This window comes from Perca fluviatilis, chromosome 3 (genome assembly GCF_010015445.1).
Source record: "Perca fluviatilis chromosome 3, GENO_Pfluv_1.0, whole genome shotgun sequence".
Lineage (NCBI taxonomy): Eukaryota > Metazoa > Chordata > Actinopteri > Perciformes > Percidae > Perca > Perca fluviatilis.
The window spans coordinates 26692595-26711150 of record NC_053114.1 but is presented as its reverse complement, the minus strand read 5'-3'; the positions used below and the strand labels follow the sequence as shown (position 1 = coordinate 26711150).

The 18556-nt window shown below is 40.9% G+C and overlaps 3 protein-coding genes across 8 annotated transcripts in view; 2 read left to right on the top strand and 1 right to left on the bottom strand.

Annotated features, from left to right (window-relative positions):
* phlpp2 (PH domain and leucine rich repeat protein phosphatase 2) overlaps nt 1-8004 on the top strand; it is a 51777-nt gene extending 43773 nt beyond the window's left edge. For both annotated transcript variants that reach the window (XM_039794437.1, XM_039794436.1), the window contains exons 15-19: nt 30-160; nt 652-765; nt 1248-1442; nt 1582-1813; nt 1973-8004. In XM_039794437.1, the coding sequence (XP_039650371.1) occupies nt 30-160; nt 652-765; nt 1248-1442; nt 1582-1813; nt 1973-3259 (1959 nt within the window). In that variant the 3' untranslated portion in view covers nt 3260-8004. The remainder of the gene's footprint in view (nt 1-29; nt 161-651; nt 766-1247; nt 1443-1581; nt 1814-1972) is intronic.
* A 790-nt stretch (nt 8005-8794) lies between these two features.
* marveld3 (MARVEL domain containing 3) lies at nt 8795-11312 on the bottom strand. Of its 2 annotated transcripts, none has more exons than XM_039794451.1 (4): nt 11018-11312; nt 10291-10557; nt 10033-10130; nt 8795-9687 (listed from the first exon to the last, which is right to left on the bottom strand). In XM_039794451.1, exons 2-4 carry the CDS (start codon nt 10545-10547, stop codon nt 9080-9082), a joined length of 963 nt encoding a protein of 320 aa, XP_039650385.1. In that variant the 5' UTR covers nt 10548-10557; nt 11018-11312; the 3' UTR covers nt 8795-9079. The 2 variants fall into 2 exon arrangements, with proteins under 2 accessions (XP_039650385.1, XP_039650387.1); XM_039794453.1 differs by having other exon boundaries at nt 10923-11021.
* Nucleotides 11313-12181: 869 nt separating this feature from the next.
* Nucleotides 12182-18556, top strand: part of usp10 (ubiquitin specific peptidase 10) — a 30517-nt gene continuing 24142 nt past the window's right edge. For 3 of the 4 annotated variants that reach the window (XM_039794432.1, XM_039794435.1, XM_039794434.1), the window contains exon 1: nt 12183-12451. In XM_039794432.1, the coding sequence (XP_039650366.1) occupies nt 12431-12451 (21 nt within the window). In that variant the 5' untranslated portion in view covers nt 12183-12430. Of the gene's footprint in view, nt 12452-18556 lie in introns of all 4 variants that reach the window. The other variant, XM_039794433.1, reaches the window with a different exon arrangement.

Here is an 18556-nt window from a genome sequence, read left to right as displayed (position 1 = left end):
AGCTCATGTGTGTTTTGTTACGTTTGTAGCTTGTAGATCTAAGCTGTAATGAGCTGACTGAGATCCAGCTGCCTGACTCGCTGCCTGCCACTCTGCAAGAGCTGGACCTGACAGGCAACAGCAGCCTGATGCTGGAACACAAAACCCTCAACCTCTTCAGGTGAGTCATAAAACCCAGACCAGTTTAGAAATAGTTACAGGTATCTCACTCACTTGAATTTGTCAAGCATGAAATATAAACTCTTTAGATTGTGTAGTTGTCTGGACACATACTGGAGGGTTATGGCATCATTCTTTTATGTAAAACATAAGCAATGAAAAGATAATAATATAGCTGTGAAAAAGATCATAACTTTGAGTGTATTGAACTGGCTGTAGTTATATCGCATCTCTCTTCCTGTCAGCATTAGCTCACTCTACCTGGACTAATAACTTATCAGAATGCGGTCAGGTTATGCTCTGTCCTTCTTGGCATAGATCACAGCGGCCTTCAAGAGAGAAAGACCTTAACCTTGAACGGTGACACTCGCCTAACGGTGTTTTTTCCTTACCCGATTAAGTTTGTAGCTGTTTAAGGAAATAATGCACGTACATACTGTATGTATACCTTCTTCTACAATTCATTCTACTATATTTCTTCTCCTTTTTTAGTCACATCACCACCCTGAAGTTAGACCAGAAATCTACCACGACAGCAGGAGACTCACAGAGTGCCTCCCCTCCATGGAACCACGGTTACTCTGAAATGAGCGGCCAAAGAAACAAGTCAGTACTGCTTTGTGTTTCGTTGTGTTTGTAAAAAAAAATAAGGCGCTTAATTTTCCCCACTGTAGGAGGACTTCTTTGCCGAGAGAACGGATGAAAGCCTGGGAGAGGCACAGTCTGGTTAGCCATCTCCCGGTGTCTGCTGTCTTTAGGCTCTGTTTGGTTCTGCCGCTGATCGAGCAAGCACTGTTTGTTGTGGGTATCATAGCAATGTTATCCGGTTGCCCTTGTTGAATGACAATGGATTACCGCCGTCTGCTGGTATGGAGAGTTATTTCCTCTCACGCAGGCGCAGAACATACGTGGTTCTTGGCCGTCGGCTGTAGTTTCTGCGGTGTGTTCCAGTGCTAATTTTTTAGACAAAGGCGACGACGGCCGACGCCACAATCGGCCTTTGTCGCCACTAGTCCCTGGCCGTCGGCTTGGTATGCCAGGGCCTGTATGACAACTGTTTGTTAATGTGGATCTATTGTTTGGGACAGGTTGTGTGTGTCTGTGCTGGCTGTAGACCGGTTTGGAGACGGTGTGGAAGCATGTTATGGCATCTTTGATGGCGACCGCAATGAGGAAGTGCCTCGGCTGCTGCAGTGCACCATGGGAGATGTGCTGTGCGAAGAACTGCAGCACTCCAGTATTGACAATGTGTATATGTGCAACACCTTCCTCACCTCACACAGGTAAGACAGATTCTTTTAAATGTTAGTCTTTGTTAATACCTCTTTTGGTAAATAATTGCACTCTTACTGCAGTTTTGTAGGCTAAAACCAGTGACTTCAAGAGTTTGTCAGCAGTTTTGCTTGTTTTTGTATTGGACAGGAAACTAGGAATGGCTGGCCAGAAACTGGGTGCTTCTGCATTGCTGTGTTATATTCACCATGAGCCTTCAGATCCAGGAGGCTACTTCAGCCTCACTGTGGCCAATGTGGGCACCTGCCAGGCAGTGTTGTGCCGGGATGGCCGACCTATACCTCTTTCTAAAGTTTACAGCTTGGAGAGCTGCACTGAGGAGATGGAGAGAGTTAAACTCAGTAAAGCCATTATTACCGAGGTAACGCACATTCTAAGTATGTTGGGTTCTTGTTTTTACACTCAAGCCATTAAGCCATCACAGTATGTAGAACTTTTGATCTAGTGTTAATGTGCAGCTTCATTTTCAGTGGTGTATATTTTATTTCCATCTACAATTCTAATGGCTTCTGTTTTGTAGGATAACAAAGTGAGTGGAGTGACATGCTGCTCTCGCCTGCTGGGCTGCTCTTATCTGTCTCCCTGGGTGCTTCCAAAGCCCTGGGTGCACACTAAGCCTCTCTGTTCCCAGGATGAGTTCTTGATCCTGGGGAATCGAGCGCTGTTTGAACGAGTCTCCTACCAGGAGGCCGTGTGCACTGTACAGGCTGTGCGAGATCCTCGCGCTGCTGCCAAGAAGCTATGTTCACTTGCTCAGAGTTATGGTTGCAAAGACAACATTGAGGCTGCAGTGGTATCCCTGCATATTGCTGAAGATAGCTGTACCTGTGAGCCACCTGTCTCCACCACTGAACCACGGGGTCCCCCTCCCGCCCCTGTGCCTGTGACCGTGACCCCAGGCCCCAGTGACCCAGCCACCCTTTCATCCAGCAGTGGTATTGTCTCGGAGTTTAACAGTGAGACATCAGCCTCAGAGGTGGGCAGTGAGGCGGGGTCCACCGCTTCAGACGAGCACCCATCCTCTGTCCCTGCATCCCGCCCAGAGAGACGCTGTAGCCTACACCCTGCTACTACACTGTGTGGGATTATGGTGCCAGGCTCAGTTGGGGCAGGAACCCACCCAGGCCTATTCCAGCGACAGCCCTCTTGTGCTACGTTCTCGAGTAACCACTCTGACAACGGCTTGGACAGTGATGATGAAGCTCCGCTAGAGGGAGTAATCTCCAATGGCAGCAAGCTAGAAGTGGAGGTAGACATTCACTGCTGTGCTTTCCAACTACGGTCAGGGGCCCCTGAGAGCCCCAAAGACTTGGACCTTGAAAAGCGAGGCTCTGACTATCCCAATGGCAAAATGCGCAGACAGAACAGTGTGGTGGTTTCTGCTACAAACGGCTGCCTGCTGGCTGTATGTGGGAGAGAGATTGCAGACCTCAAAAAGTCTCCTTCCACATGCAGCCTGTTTGGGAAGAAGCTGTCCAATGGCTCTGTGGTAGCCCCAGAGGACAGTCATAATCTCATTGAGGTGGCCCTGGAGGCTCCTAAGAAGAAATCTGGATACTTCACTGCCCCAGCACAGCAGGACCCCGAGGACCAGCTCATTGTGCCTCCGAGTCTGGAGCAGGAAGTCAGGGAGCAGCTAAGAGGCCAGAGCCTTCTTGTCTCAGCACCCCCCTTACAATCCATACCCCCTTCCTTAAAAGACCCAGTGTGGGATCATCCCCACCCCCCTGCATTTGCCTCCAACCTGGTCCCAGGTCCAGGCCCGGCCCCCATCCTACAGCAGGAAGTCTACGATACGGCCCTCTAGAAGGGGGACACAGGACAGCGCCATGCGGCTGGAATTCTGTGATTGTGCCATTCCAGGAAAGAAGAGGAGATTTTTCTCATGCGTGGAAGAAATTCCAATTCAAGTTGACATTCAGATCTTTTTGCAAGACAAACCTGTGGGACCTCGATAGTCACTAAGTGATGCTGCGCCATTAAAGTGAGGTTAAAAAAAAAAGGGTTTCTGTGCACGTTCTGAGTATCCAAGAAGATAGGGGCGACCAAAATCCCAGTTCATAACATGACATTGTGAAAAGGATGGCTGGCTATCATAGACCAAAACAAGCCTGACTTAAAATGGGATACCTCATGTGTTAAAACATGTCAGCAACATTTCCCTTTACTTGGAAAGCAAGCAATCTAGAGGGTTTGTACGGGAGATTATGTTTAGTGCGGTCAAATCTCCTCTCCAGGGTCTCTGTGGTCTCTCAGGTCCTGGAGAGAAGCCCTGTGACTGAAACTTGAAAAGTGCCTACTGCAGACAACTCAGCCTAGAGCTCCTCCCTTATCCAGGCTGTGTTTGGGAATGTGAGCTTGTTAGTTAAATTTGGAGGAGGGACAGGGTCTCCAAGAGACCAGCACTGGCACAGCTTCTGCTCTCCTCCTCGTCCTTTGGCTTGCAAAGGATATCAGATATCAGAGTATAAATGCTTGTAAGGCCCATAGGACTAGAAGATATAAAATATATAAAATAACTGCATTTACAACGCCAGAAACGTAATGCTTGGGTTTTATTTTTAACATTCCCACACAATATGTATGGAATCTTCTATATAGGATAAATTAATTCTATACAGTATAGTTCACACTCACAACTAGCAGCCAACTGACGTGGTGTGCTTGAGCTGCTGACACACCTAGATTAAAAAGTATTGCTATTTAGAGTAATTCATTTTGAATAGCTGTAAAATGAAATCATTTTAAAGTCATTCAACTGTACAGAGCGGATGTGTTGTAGAGTTCAAAAATCCTTATAAAAGTATAATCTGTGACAGTGCATGAGCAAATAGTCTCCTTAAAATCTAAATAGGAAAATAAAAAAGGAAAATTGACTTAATTTAGGATAGTGGACCCCAGGATGTTTGGATATCATTTTTTCATTTGAACAAACCAGTCAAGGCAATTAAACAGTGTACAAGAGATGAAGGATGGAAGCAGTATTTTTATGTACTGTATGATATGTCCACTGGTACTAAGATTGTACATGTATCCAAATGTTGGAGGCTGCTACCCTTTTAAATGTGTAAACATTAATTCATGTCCTTGCAGGAAGATTCAGTTATTGACATTTGTACATCTTAGCAAACTCAACTTTGCTCGTGAATGCACTGCCCACACATCCAGATGACTTCCAGGATGTGTTATTCTGGCCCATTACAAACAGAACCGAAACCCTATATTTTTGTATTTTGTGCGATCTGGTCTGTATACACAAGATGTCACGTAGTTTGACCCACAGTTCCACAAGTGCGTGCAGAAATTTGGGACATAGGAACAAATAATGTTGTGCTATAATTTAATATAGTTCTCTTTTTCACTCCTACATATTGCATATATGCCATTTCCTGATCAGGGGGCAATGCTTCTGTAGAGTTCAGATCACACAGTTGATATAATAAAGGATTATCAGTGCAGCAGCAGCAGTATACTGCAAGGTACTGCAATAAGAACGCACTGTATCAGTCCCTTATTATAAGTAAGTAATGCGATTTTCCATTAGGTCACATACAGTGTTTCAGCAGTTGGTATGATCAGCTCACAATCAGTTTTTTTTCTAATATGTGTAGGACCAATCATATTTACCTAAAGTAAGTTGCCCTGGAAACCTCAGTTTGACGATTCCTAACCCTTCCCACCTTGTGCCAAAAGAGAAAGTAGCTCTGCCCGGGCTGCTGTGGTTATAAGAAGGCCAAAGTTGGGTAATTGCTCATGTCAGTGATTACTACATTAGGTGTATATTTTTAGTTGCCACTCCAAGTCCGTAGTGGTGCACTTCTGGCATTCTACAGCTGTTGCATAACTGGACCTTTCAATGTTCCCTTTTAGCCTTAAAGTAAACACTACTCAGTATTTCTTTAAGGGGAGAAGCCCTTTGTTTCATCCCACTCATGTTCTGTTTGGGACTGAGGCTCTGGGGGTGTTGTTTGTTAAAGCAGCTCCTCTATCCTTACTTTGCTCCACAGGAATGAGTGATAAGTCAGTGATAAAGCCTTAATTGATGTGTGAGTCTGAATCTTTTCATGTTTTTTGCAAGTTTTTGTCTCACACAGTTAAAAGCACTTTGTACATAGAAAATAGTGATATAAGAGTTGTATATATTTGAGTTTAATATATGAGATATTGTTCAACACAGTGTACTGGGGTTATTGTGGCTTCCGTCAGTCCAACATATCACCTCTTGTCTAAGAATACATAGCCAACAGAAATGACATAATGACGGTTCATTTACAACATTCCCTTTTTGGTGTGTTTTTAATATGACATATGACTTGACATGATTTATTTTATGAAAGGTTATTTTTGTTTGTTTTCAATTACATCTGAATTTTACAGAACAATATTTAAAGTTTTAACATTTGCAACACAAACAGCATCATATATGTTCTTAAGTACTCTAACACTATCTGCCAACATTTCTCTTCCTCTATATTAATACAAATTAATGGGTCCCCTCCTGGCCAAATAATGATACTGGGTATAAATAATAAACAACAGTTCATTATTTGGTTGAAACATTGTGCTAAATGATTCCTAAACATCTGGCATACCTAAAAATGTTTTTTTTTAATAAGTCATTGATTACATGTAATGAAAACATTAGTCTAAGATTATAATTACTATAATCCACATCAAAGAGCCGGTATTGTCCTTATTATGCTTATTCGGAATTCAATGATTTCCACGGTTCGGAGTTTTCTTTTTCCAAAATTAAGAATGGGAAACTATATTTTATGATGACGATGAGGCTAATTATTTGTTTCCAGTCACTTTATTGATCAGACTGTGCAGTGTCTGAGATGCCAAACAAACATGGACTCACACATGGTGTCAGGCTTCAGGACTGATGGCAGTAAAACATGGATGGGCACTACTGGTATACCTGCCACAGGAGGAGCTAGAAAAGCTATAAAACAGATTATGATTGTGAATAATATTGGTACACATCTGAAACAAGTTGGAAGACTGAACTGATAAGCAAGTTTGGAGAGAAGATATTGAATTTATGGTGGGAATTCGCTCATACAAATATGCAAAGTGTAAATATATATTCATGTATATCGGAGCTTCATTTCCCATTACCTAAAACTACAAGAATCATATTTCTCTATGTCTGAAAATGAATAATGACTGATGTATGTATGATGTGTGTAATTTGGGATTGTCTGTGTAAATTGCATTGCTCTTTAATTGTTTTCGGAGTGCGTCTCTTCCTTTGGCTCATTTGCAGTGTAGTTTTATTAGTTTGGATTGCATTGCACTGCTACATTTAGTGCTCTTCATATCAAATCACCTTGGTCAGTTTTTTATACAGTTGTACATTCATTCTGTCTGTCTCCTGGTTGACACCATATATTCACCCACTGTCCTGTCCAATATACATTTCCAACTTGAAGTATAATGAATAATGATCCATCAGTAGACTAATCAGTGTGCGTGAACATATGCCAACTGTATGCGTAGATACAGCAAGAGGGAGCACAAGGTACAGTGCATTGGCATAAGATATTCCCTTTAATTCTTTAGTGGAGAGGGTCCAGTAGTGAAATGCTCATAATCCCCTTTGTGCACCAAAAAAGAGGGTATATGCATTTGAGTAGGCTACAGTGTAAGTGTGTGTTTTTTTTTTTAAACTGCTGATTCATTTCTTAAGTATAAGGGATAATTTCCTCTTTGCACAATATAACATGCTCCCTGTACAACTCTGTTGCAAAGTGTCTGTGTTTGTGTGTAAAATGAAGTTTAAGCGCACATGTTCAAGTGTATGCATGCCCGTGTGAATAATGGATTGACTGTAATTCTGCGTGGGTATGGTGAATGAAACTGATCCAAGATGCTCCAGTTGTTTAACATGTGACCAAAGTAGCCATTGTTTAATCTCACGGTTCATTTCTGTACATTATTTTCTAGAAATGCTTGAATATTTTTTTCTCGATGCCAAGAAGCTGATGTTTATTTTTGTACTTCATTGTTCCATGCAAATTTATATTTCCCTCTCCACTACAGAATTTAAAGTGATTGGGATTCTACAGAACACGGTCACTCATTATGGTACTTTGTTTGCAGGTACTAATTCAAGCTGTATTTAATGTTGAAAGCATGCCCTAAATATAAATCAACATAAAAGCATAGAGTACATACAAAATGTGAATTATTTCTACAAAATGGAGCATATCTAATATTTTGAGGTTTGTATTCTAGCATGCAGATTAATGCTAAAATTGAGTTTTACGTTTATTAATGAAAAGATTTATTTAGGAAAAGGTCTAACAATGAGCACTTTTGCTGTGTATAAGACAGAATTGTACTCCCCTTGAACTTTGAGAGTGGAAGATGGTTGCTATTTTTATTTGAAATGCTGCTATCATTAATTTTGAGCAGAGAAGCTGTTTTTAAATTAACTTTAAGCCAAGTAGCAATAAAACTTTTTACTGTGAATTTGTTTGTCGAGTATCCATTTTGCTCACCGTTTTTATGATGATTTCATGCCAATAAATAGCATCAAAAGGACTCTTTTTGGTCAGCATAAGATATGTCTACAGTTTTATTTTGTCATAATGTAATGAGGTTATGGATATATTTACCTTGGTTTCCATGGACGTTTTCTCTATTCAATCAGCCTAAATGCACAGAAGCAAGCTCAAATCAAGAAAATGAATCAGAAGAAACGGAATTCACAGTAGAACTGCCATCTATTGGTGAAGCTCAGAATGACACCTAATCTCATAGTGTAATGGTTGAAAAAAATTTATAAACAGAGGTAGCCATTGTTTTACTTTTAAGTGATGTAAGACCTTTAGGGAGGAACAAAGTCTAACTCTTTGACTTTTCAAGTAGTCTATGGAGGAGCCATCATATCACTTATTCCTTAGAAATAATATGGATATTTTAGGCTTTTATCAACAGAAAAGTGTCAAGTCCTAAAACAACGTTCAAAGCAGAGGAAGCTTTGCTGCACTTGTCTCTGCATATTTTCTTTTCAAGAGAGGTTTCAATAAATAGTCAAACAACTCTGAGATCGTAAGAATGCACAATCATTTCGATCTGGAACACAAATTATTTTACCTTAGAAGAGATAGGTCTTTGAACCCCCCAAGGAAATGTACCGGGGTAACATATCATCGTCTGATATTCTTCGTTGCAAGTTGCTGTTTGTCTCTGCCACACAACTGACTCTTCTAGAATGAATGATAAATAGTATCTAGGAGTATTTATGGCAATCAAACCACCATTTTCTATCCACCTTTTTAATTTGTGTGCATTTGTATGCACGAAATTAATTAAATTTATAATGAAAATACACCATTTGAGTAATTTATTATATCAACACATTTATAGAAACAGTGAAAGAGACAGGACACATGTATAAACTTTAAATGTGGTAGGTATAAAAAGTCTTCTACAAAATAAAATTTTAAAACTTGAAAGTATAAAGTGGATAAAAAAAAAGCTGATTTACAGATCACATTTAACAAGAGAAAATACACGAAACCTAATGACAAAAATCATTCCATTTTCTTTTTTTCTTGTCACAGGGATTTGTAATCAATTCCACTTTTGTTCAAATATGCCCAGGAGAAAAGCCTTAAAAATGGTCCTCATTTGTCTTTTGCTTCTTTAGCTCCCGCACTGACCTGAAAGCTCTGACAGCTAACACTGCACCCAAGATGAAAACAAACACCCCCACCACCCCAAAGAGACCTCCTGCGATATCTGCACCATTGAACTGGCACTGAAAGCCATTGTGCCCTTTGCTCTTGTACATCTGCTCTCTCTCCATACAGATGGGGTCGTTGTAGGTTCCCTGCAGCTTAATAAAGTAGAAGGCCAGCGCAGGGATGTAGCCCAGGCCAATCAGAAGGTTCAGCAGAGCCTCTCCCAGCAGCACGGGAGGCCAGCGGTAAGGGACCCTGAAAATACCCAGGGCAAGCATGGCACAGGCGTAGATCATTAAAACCCCACCGCAGGCCATGGTGAAGACGTACGGAGGCCGCGAGAGCTGATGGAACAGCCGGTCCAGCTCCTTCACCCTGTCAGCATCGGCTCCACTGAAGGCGTTGGCTCCACCAAAGTGATAATAGTAGAGTCCACCGAGGCTGGCCAGGTCACGGTAACCCCCGTTGTTGCTGTATGGCACTCCGGCACAGATGACAATAAGCAGATTCACAAACAGCTCCATAAGCTGGCAGAGACCTGGGAGACACGGGATAAACACAATACTGACATTAATGTATAGCAACATGGCAAGTGATTAATCAATTGATCAACAAAAAAATACATATTTTTCAAGCAAAAAAAACCAAACATTTGCTGGTCTTAATTTAATTTGCACTTTTAATTTGCACTTATAAAGCATGTTTAATGGGTGATTAAAAATAGGATATAATAAAAAAAAAAAAAAAAAATCATATTGCATGTTATATTGTCTACTATATTTGGGGGCCACCTAACAAATTCTAGAAATTGTAAACGCTGATGAGCACGCTCTCTGACTGTAACCAACATTTCACAGAAGAACTCTAAAATAAATATACTTGCCTCTGCTGGTTAAGATGTATCTGAGATTGTAAAGAGCTTGTCTGTGTTGTGGTTCATTATACTCCCCTTCAGGGTGATACCCTGCAGTCTCATTGGCCCTACAAGGACAATACCACAGAATCAATTATATCTTTACAAAACATGCCATTTTACATACAAATGCAAATAAATAACCCTGCCACAGATGGTGAAAAGTGTGTGCGGAAGACATGACAGGGAGTGCAGGGTCTTGTAAATAGAAAGTATACGGTCCCTTACAGTCTTGAGGCTGCTTCATGGTCCTGGTCTCTGTAAACAGGTGTCTCATTGTGAGAGTTAGTTGTCATGTCACTCTGTCTGTTTTGTTTGGCCCTTCTGTCACCAGCAGAGCCTCCCTCGTCCATATCTCTCGGCTTCTGGTTGCGGCCTCTGCCATCATATGAAGCGTGGTCTCCATTGTGTGAGTATTCCCTGTCCCTGCTCTTGTACTCATCATACACGTCACTCCTCTGGTGGTGTCTTCCCCTCTCTGGCATGTTCCTCTGCCTAAAAAGGACGATTATGGACATGAATTGTACTATAGGCCTAGACCCTCATAAACAAAGTGGATAGTTGGCTTAATCTCAGTAACTGCCACAGTGGCCAGTAAAGCAGCATGAAGGATTATTTAATGATGATTAAAGGCTGGGTGAGGTGAAGGACCAAAGACAGAGAGGTTTCTTCATTTGTAAAGTGGCTAGAAAGGTGGTGATGATTTCGGGACCCACGGAAATTCCAGTAGGACAAATGCATTTTATCATACCTACATGAGAATAGTAAGCAAACTAAATCAGACGTCTACATTATTTCAACATGGGAGCCCAGCATATTATTGCGAGAGGTCCACAATTCGAGAAGTGCTCCTTACTAACCTGTTGCGAAGTTCATCCGTGTTTCACGTTTTAACGTAAAGTAAATGGTTCTAGGCTCGTGAATAATACAAAGACACAACATAATTATTTATTACCTTTGGACTCCGTAAACAATGTGATCCTGCTTTCGTTTATATCGGGAAGAAAACAACCGAACTTTCTCAGCTTCCTGTGTTTGAGTTCCTCCTCCTGCCACTCACCTGTGTTGTGCCACGCCCACTAGAGTAGCCTACAACTCATTTGTGAAATTTCTGTTAATGTAACGTAAGGTTTCTTTCCCCAATTTATAGTAGTTTACAGCGTGTTGGGTGTATACATTATATGTATGATTGTAGAGCATTGTACTTTATTATATGTATTGTTTATATGACTAAACCAGACAACTAGCTACATTTAATTTCTGGTTACTTTGATCCAAATATTACAGGACAACATATGCAGCTTCACTAGTGTGAACCGGAACAGAAACCGGAAAGTAGCCTATAAAATTATTGGTTTTCAGTCGTGCTCAACTTCCAAAAACAAAAATTTTGCGATTCATGCCCCAACCCGGACGTAAACGCAGACGGCGCACGCGGTCACGCTTCAATCATGAAGTTCGCGGCACGACATTGCTTTCAGCGTTTCCGCCGAAACATAGATATATTTCACAATAAACGTAACTTAAAGTTGTGACCATGTCATTGAGGTAATTCTTACACCCACACCCTGTAATTACACGAGCCAGATACTTATGGATGTTATGTTTTTTAATTTAAGAAGGGACAATGCACATTATTTAACATGAGCACTTGAGTCCAACATGAAGCGTAAATGTGCCAGATTTAGCCATACGCGCTAATTTTCACCTGCAGTCCAGGGCAGGTTGATAACACAAGAGAGAGTGAACATATAAGCACAGACAAAAAGCATATAAGCACAATAAAATCACATAAACACAGACAAAGCTCATAAGCACAAATAAAAGCACACAAGTGTTTGTGTATGTACGCAATTCTCTGATACAAGAATGGATTGTCCTTGTCAAGTAAAGAGCTCAATCTTACATCCAGCAATGAATATATTACCAGCAGTCAAATAACCCCTATTTAATGGAGCTTTTTTGCAGCAGCAGAAGGGGATTATCTAAGGTTAAAGACAATGACTGTAAATTTGAATCTTTTTATGCAGTCTATGGTTAAAGATGAAGACTTTTATTTTGAAGTCCGGGAGCAAACCACCACCGGAAGTGTTTATCGCTACTCCTTGAGCTCACGCTGCCACTAGAACCGACCGCGCGCTGGTTTGGCTAGCAAGCGACCAGACAGAAATGGCGGTGACGGCAAGGCGAACAGCATGAAGTGCTGATGCATTACATGGATCAAAACTTACGACTGCCAGGACACCGTTGTGAAAATGACAATGACGTCGAAGTAGGACGCTTTTGGTAACGGCCATTACAAACCTACAACACCTTCCCGGGAGAATTTTCATCTTGTCAGTGGAGGAGAGGAAATCTCACCGGGAGCATGGCTTCTTACAGCAACCAGGTAGCTAAACTAGCTTGCTAACGTTAGCCTGCAAAACAACTCCTGCTTCACGCCGTGGAACGTTATTTATAGACTCGCGACCGCCCCTCATTTGTACAACCTTTCTGACCTAAAATGGTACATTACTTGTAGCAATTTAGTCAGCTCCGTGTTGTTATTTGAAACATCTGGCTAGTCGTGTCATTGAAAATGTAAGAACTGAAAAGTGCTTGCTAATGCCCCCCTAAGCCTCATTGAAACACCACCAGCATGGTAGCTAACAGGCCCTAGTTCCCTCCATTCAAATAAGACAGCGTTACTATTTGCAGCAGTTTTTTAAGGATATGACAGCCACGTTTAGCTGAATGACTTGAAAGTGTGCTTAATCTAATCTTAGTGACACTTTGTTATGAAATCCCATTAGTGACACGTGTTATTTACCATGTCAAAAGCGACACTTAAAACTGCTGCGTGTATGCATGGCCCACCTGCTCAGTGCTGCGACAGGCCTTCACCAAGCGCACATTTTCATAACTGTAAATTAGTTTCGCTCTGGGCAGTTAGGAAGCATAATAGCTGTTTTGCGTGTGATAATTTGCAGTTTAAAAAAAGTTGTGAGCCACGCTGCAACAATGTCTTGCTGAACAGCTTTGTACAAATAGTGTGGTTAACGTTACACTTTGCAGTCAGTCCGCTAGCTGGTTAGCTAAATTCAAATGCGACAGTGTGGGCCTTCGTTGATAGCGAAGATTTATTTGAGATAGAAACAGTTATAAAACAGGATTGAGCTGCGAGACGAGTGAGCTGCTGCACCGTTAGTCTCCGTGTGACTTAGATTGTTAAATAACTTTGCAAGTATGGTGTCATTTCTGAATAAGTTAACGTTAGCTATCATGTGGGAAGGCCCATTTTGAAGTCTAGCTTTGCATGCAGAGACATGGCAGGTCTCGAGTTTATAGTTACTGACTAGATTAAAGACAAAAATCCACACAATGAAAATGACGTTTAAATTATGCTTCACCGGCTTAATATCTGGCTGACAGTTCAAGAACCGGAACACAACTAACGACCATAGCGAAGGGAAACCTCGCTGAAGACTTAATTCTCCATGCTTTCACACTTCAAAATTGAGTGTTTCTATTGGCTCACTGTTAAGCAAAATAAAAGCTTGAGGAGATAACCCACTTAAGCTTCCTCCAGTGTGTATATGTCTTTTGCCTCGTAAATCATACATACATGAACATTAATATTGAATTATCCTATGATGGGGCATTTATTGTTATGAACTGTATAAATGGCAAAGAATGAATAGCATAACATATACAGGTTTGTAAATAGCATAAATTAAGTATTGACAGACAAGGCTCTACATTAACAGTTGGCCAGTTTCCTAGGGCAACTGGAGTTGGACCCCTGTCAACTATTTCGTTTGGTCTGGTTGCCCCATTTGGCAACCATGTTTCCAGTGTTACAAAAACTAATTTTTAATGGCTCATCCTCTTTGTAAAATACAATACGAAAGTGTTGCTGTCACATTGATTTGCTCTGAGAAATGACCGAAGACATAAAAATGCAAACATCCAAAAGAGCAATATTAAACAGCAGTATCAAGACAACCAAATCCCAACGAAAGAGAAGTTGATAAACGGGTGGCGCAGCCAAATAATCAAAGGCATCAAAGACACACCCGAAACAAAAAGGGCAACAGCTCGAGTATGAACTTGGCAAAACGGGCCATTCTTTTTTTTTTTTTAATCCTGCTAGTGCATTTTCTTGCAAATTTGTGACCTAAAAGTAACATCACTGTTATATGTTTTTGTCTAATTTGTAAAGCTATGCCACTGTGGGAGATTACACTGGATAAAAGATTTTTTTTTTTTTTAGGCAATTTATATATATATTTTTTACATAAAAATCAGTGTTGCACTAATAAATTTAGGTAACACTCAATATGTTTGCTGACATTCAAGAAGGCCATTGCAGGATTTTAAGAAGACAAGAAAAATGAAAACTCTTTAAAATTGGCATGTAAATGTCAAATTTAAACATATGCATGAGAAGTTATTTGTTCACTTCGGTTGTTTAGTTTTGTCAGAATTATGAAACCGTTTATCAGTAATTTGTAGTGAACCACTGTAGATGTAGGTATGGCTGTTAGGCTTTTCTAAAGTTGTCATCACCAACTTAAAGTGTCCTCATTGACATTTAGGCTTATTGGTTTAGTTCAGTCATCTAGATGCAGTGGCATTGGTTACCTTTGTAGCTACACCATGTTATAGCTTATGCTACAGACATGGGTTGTCTTTCAAAAACCATTAAACATGCACAAAGGAACCATACATTTCAATTTGGTGACACTACTTTATTACACTGAACATGGCAAACTAGTTTATTCTTCTCAACTCATCAAATTCGTAAAGCAGTGTGAACAGAGAACTTCTTCCCAGGGCATGCACATTGATGTCTGGCTGACATGGATTTACTCTCTAAAAAGGCAGGCATTGAATTTTCAGACCACTTTGACTGTTTTCATTGTAATAAGGAATACGTCAATCATGGGAATGGAATTACTCATAAGCGCTTTAGCAACTTTAAACTATTGCGACATCTTCCTTATTTTTCTAATTTCTTAGTTTAGTTCAGCCCAATGTTTTGCAGAGGCATAAATCTTTGAGTGGGAAAGTAATCCTCACCATCCCTTTTGGGAAAACTACACACTGTATGCACAAACAAATTGCCCAAAGGTTTAGCTTAGTCAGATGCACACAGAATGTAAATGCACTAGAAGTGTAGCTACAAATTGAATAGCATTACTTTACTCTAGTCGTGCTACTTAAAGGTACAATTATGTAACAAGTCTGCATTAAAATCTCTAAAAATGACTATACCTGTTTTATATTTTGTTGTTGTGTCCTTAGACTGTCCCAAATGTATGTTTGTTTTTTTTTTTTTTTTTTTTGACACAGGAAGTTTCATTTAGTTGCCTGTCAGTGGCGTCATATAACCCTCTGGTTACTCTAACTTCCATCTAAACTCGGGCACCCACATGATACGTTTGAGAGTAATTTTAGATCATACGATGTCACAGAGTTATAGTCAGTAACCGTAATGTTTTTTTCTGCCACATGGCATCATCTTTTCCTTGATTACATGCCACTTTGCAACACAGTAATACAGCAGTGACCTTTATTGATATGGATTGATTTCAATATCAATCGATCCAACTTAATGTTGAGCTACTACAATGTGCTGGTTGACAAGCAGCTAATGCTTGGTGGGTAACATAAGGTTACAACATCGTTCAACACGCTCAGTTATTTTTAGTATGATTGTTTTGGCCAAGGTTAACAGCACTGGGCTAAACCATGAATAAATTCACCAGTAACTTATAGATAGACAACTAATATGATGCTAATTTAGCCAGCTAGCACACCCCAGTCTGTCTGCATCACTCCCGTGGCGCTAAGAGACTAAAGTTGGAATGAGAGCTAACAACCCTGGGACATATAGTTACCGTTAGCCCCCAGCCAGCTAGCAGCAAACCACTATCATTATAGCAATCCAAACCTGGCTTGCACTTACTGATCCTAACGGCAGTTAGGAAACCGACCATATCAGACCCAGGCAAAACCTATTCTTTAAATAAAGATTTGATCATGAAGTTTGTTTCTTATATAAGAATTGTATGAAGGCAAACCATAAGCAACAACCAAAAACCGTGACCCCAAAACGTGATATGAACTGAACCGTGAATTTTGTGAACCGTTCCACCCTTAGTGTTTACACTTTGTCTTTTTCAGCTCACCTCTTTCCATATCAGCAGCGCAGCTTTAATTTTCTTTGAGACTGCCATATATTGTCTCGTCACCCCAGAAAACACATGAACTTGCCACAACACAACATGCGCCGTTGCCCCTCCCATCGCTACTAAAATGTGATGGCAGTCATGGCCGCTTGGCTCTGCAATAAAGGAGAGGCGGGCTTACACGATGACGATAGCGCAGCGACGGCAAGCAGCTTTGTGTTTACATTCAACATGACGGCCACCGAAGCGCAGCAACCCGTTGCTGTCGCTGCTACGTCACCCGGATCATTGGTCTGATTGGTTGAAGGACTATCCAATTGCGCCCAGAGGCATTGGAGCGGCGTCCGTTGGTGACGCCCCTTTGGAAATGAGCTGTGAATGAACCTTGCCGTTCCAACCTAGCAGTTACAACTGAGAAGGGTCTGGTGTCAACCAGGCTATAGCGGTTCCGTTAGTTCGTCAAAGTTTTTATGGACCGACAGAGCAAGCTTTAGAGCTGGTGGTTGCAGCTAATAATACACACACCTTTACCTTCTTGCATCTCTTCAATAAATGAAGGTTTACACCTAAGCTGGGTATTGAAATATGAGACTAGATATTACATTTTGATTATCATAATATGACACGTGTTCTTTTCTGGTTTTAAAGGCTGCATTACTCTAAAGTTGTTTTTTTTGCCTTTACCCACTTAGTCATTATATTCACATTACTGATGATTATTTATCAAAAATCTCATTGTGTAAATATTTTGTAAAAGCACCAATAGTCAACTCTACAATATCGACATTGATGTATTTAATTCAAATATTTCGATACTTGATTTTTTTTCCCATATTGCCCAGCTCTAGTTACATTGTTGAACTGCTGAGCAGTTGCTTTAGTTTGATAGTGCCTGTCTTCTAGCAGAATAAATGACAAGGATTACTTTCTTCAGCTGTCATACTGTATTTCATGCATTGTAATCATATGTCACCGTATTACTACATCACACCAATGTGCAGGCACAGGCATGCTCCAGAGATTCATTGAAAACTTGTCTGACCTTCTTTGTAGTTGCGCTGCATCAATTTAATGCTTAGCCAAGTTGTCCATTAATAACTTCATACCAATTTATGACTACAAGCAAAGTAGTGCTGGCTGTATCCTCTGTTATAGTTAGAGTACACAGACTGTTTAGCAGCATTCAGCTTTTTGGGGTATTATGGTCAGGTTATACTAAAAAAGAAGTGGTTTGTATGATGTGTAGTCCGACCACTTAGGAAATCAAAAGTGTACCGTATTTCCTCAAATAAAAGCCGGGGCCTTTATTTACCTGAACTGCAGAAGTTACCAGGCTTGTCTTTGAAGCAGGCTTTTATTAGAGGCAGGCCTTTATTTCTAATTCCATCTGTTTGATAAGTATAATTATTTTAAATAAACTGTTTTAAATGAAAAACCATAGCGTTCTGTAAATGTACCGGGTATTTATTTCAAATACAGGTACTACGTATTGCTGGTATATTATAGGGCTTTGACTCCGAACTAGTGATATTCGAACGAATATTAGGCAGCCCTTACTATTCAAACCTGTTATAGGCATTATTTTTTGTAATTGTGTTTGCATGTAAACGTTGTTTTCAGTTCAGATTCTGAGGCTTTTTCATGCATTTCAAAATGTAACCTCACGTCGCGGCAATGCACGTCTCTCAACTGTGGCTCGGTAGCGTTGCGTTCCCCCCTAATTCTCAAAGAAGGCTGGCTTGCCCAAGGCCAGGCCAGCTCAGCCGCGTCTTTCTTCAGTCGCGTGACGCTGTCTCTCCTACCTACACCGGCCCCCGAACCCCGGACCCTGTTCCTTCTCCTCTTTCTACCTGCCTGCTCGCAGTGCTGCTGCACATGAGGAGAGAGCACAGAGGGGCGGCGCTGCTCCTCAGTCACAGAACAGAAGAGAGAGGTGACCGTTTTGGCGGCCACAGGAGAGAAATACCTTGCATGCTCGCTGGACAATACTGGCGACTTTTTTGTCGCTGTCTTTTCTACAGAAAGTCTCCAGATTTGTCGCTAGTCGTTTTTGTGGGGAAAAAAATAGAAGTCCCTAAGGGGGTCTGAAAAGTCACTAAGTTGGCAACACTGCCCACACATGGCACACACACACGCCGGCTCGACGCACACAAGTATAAACGTCAGACCACTTACGTAGGCTATGGTGAAAGCTCCGAACTTCCTGTCGAAAGCATAGTGTTTGTTTTTAATCCAGGGTCTGACTTTTAATAAAAAAAAAACAAACTTAAGTTTGATACTAACATAGGTCTTACTGAAGGCATTTAATGGTCAAAATGGTA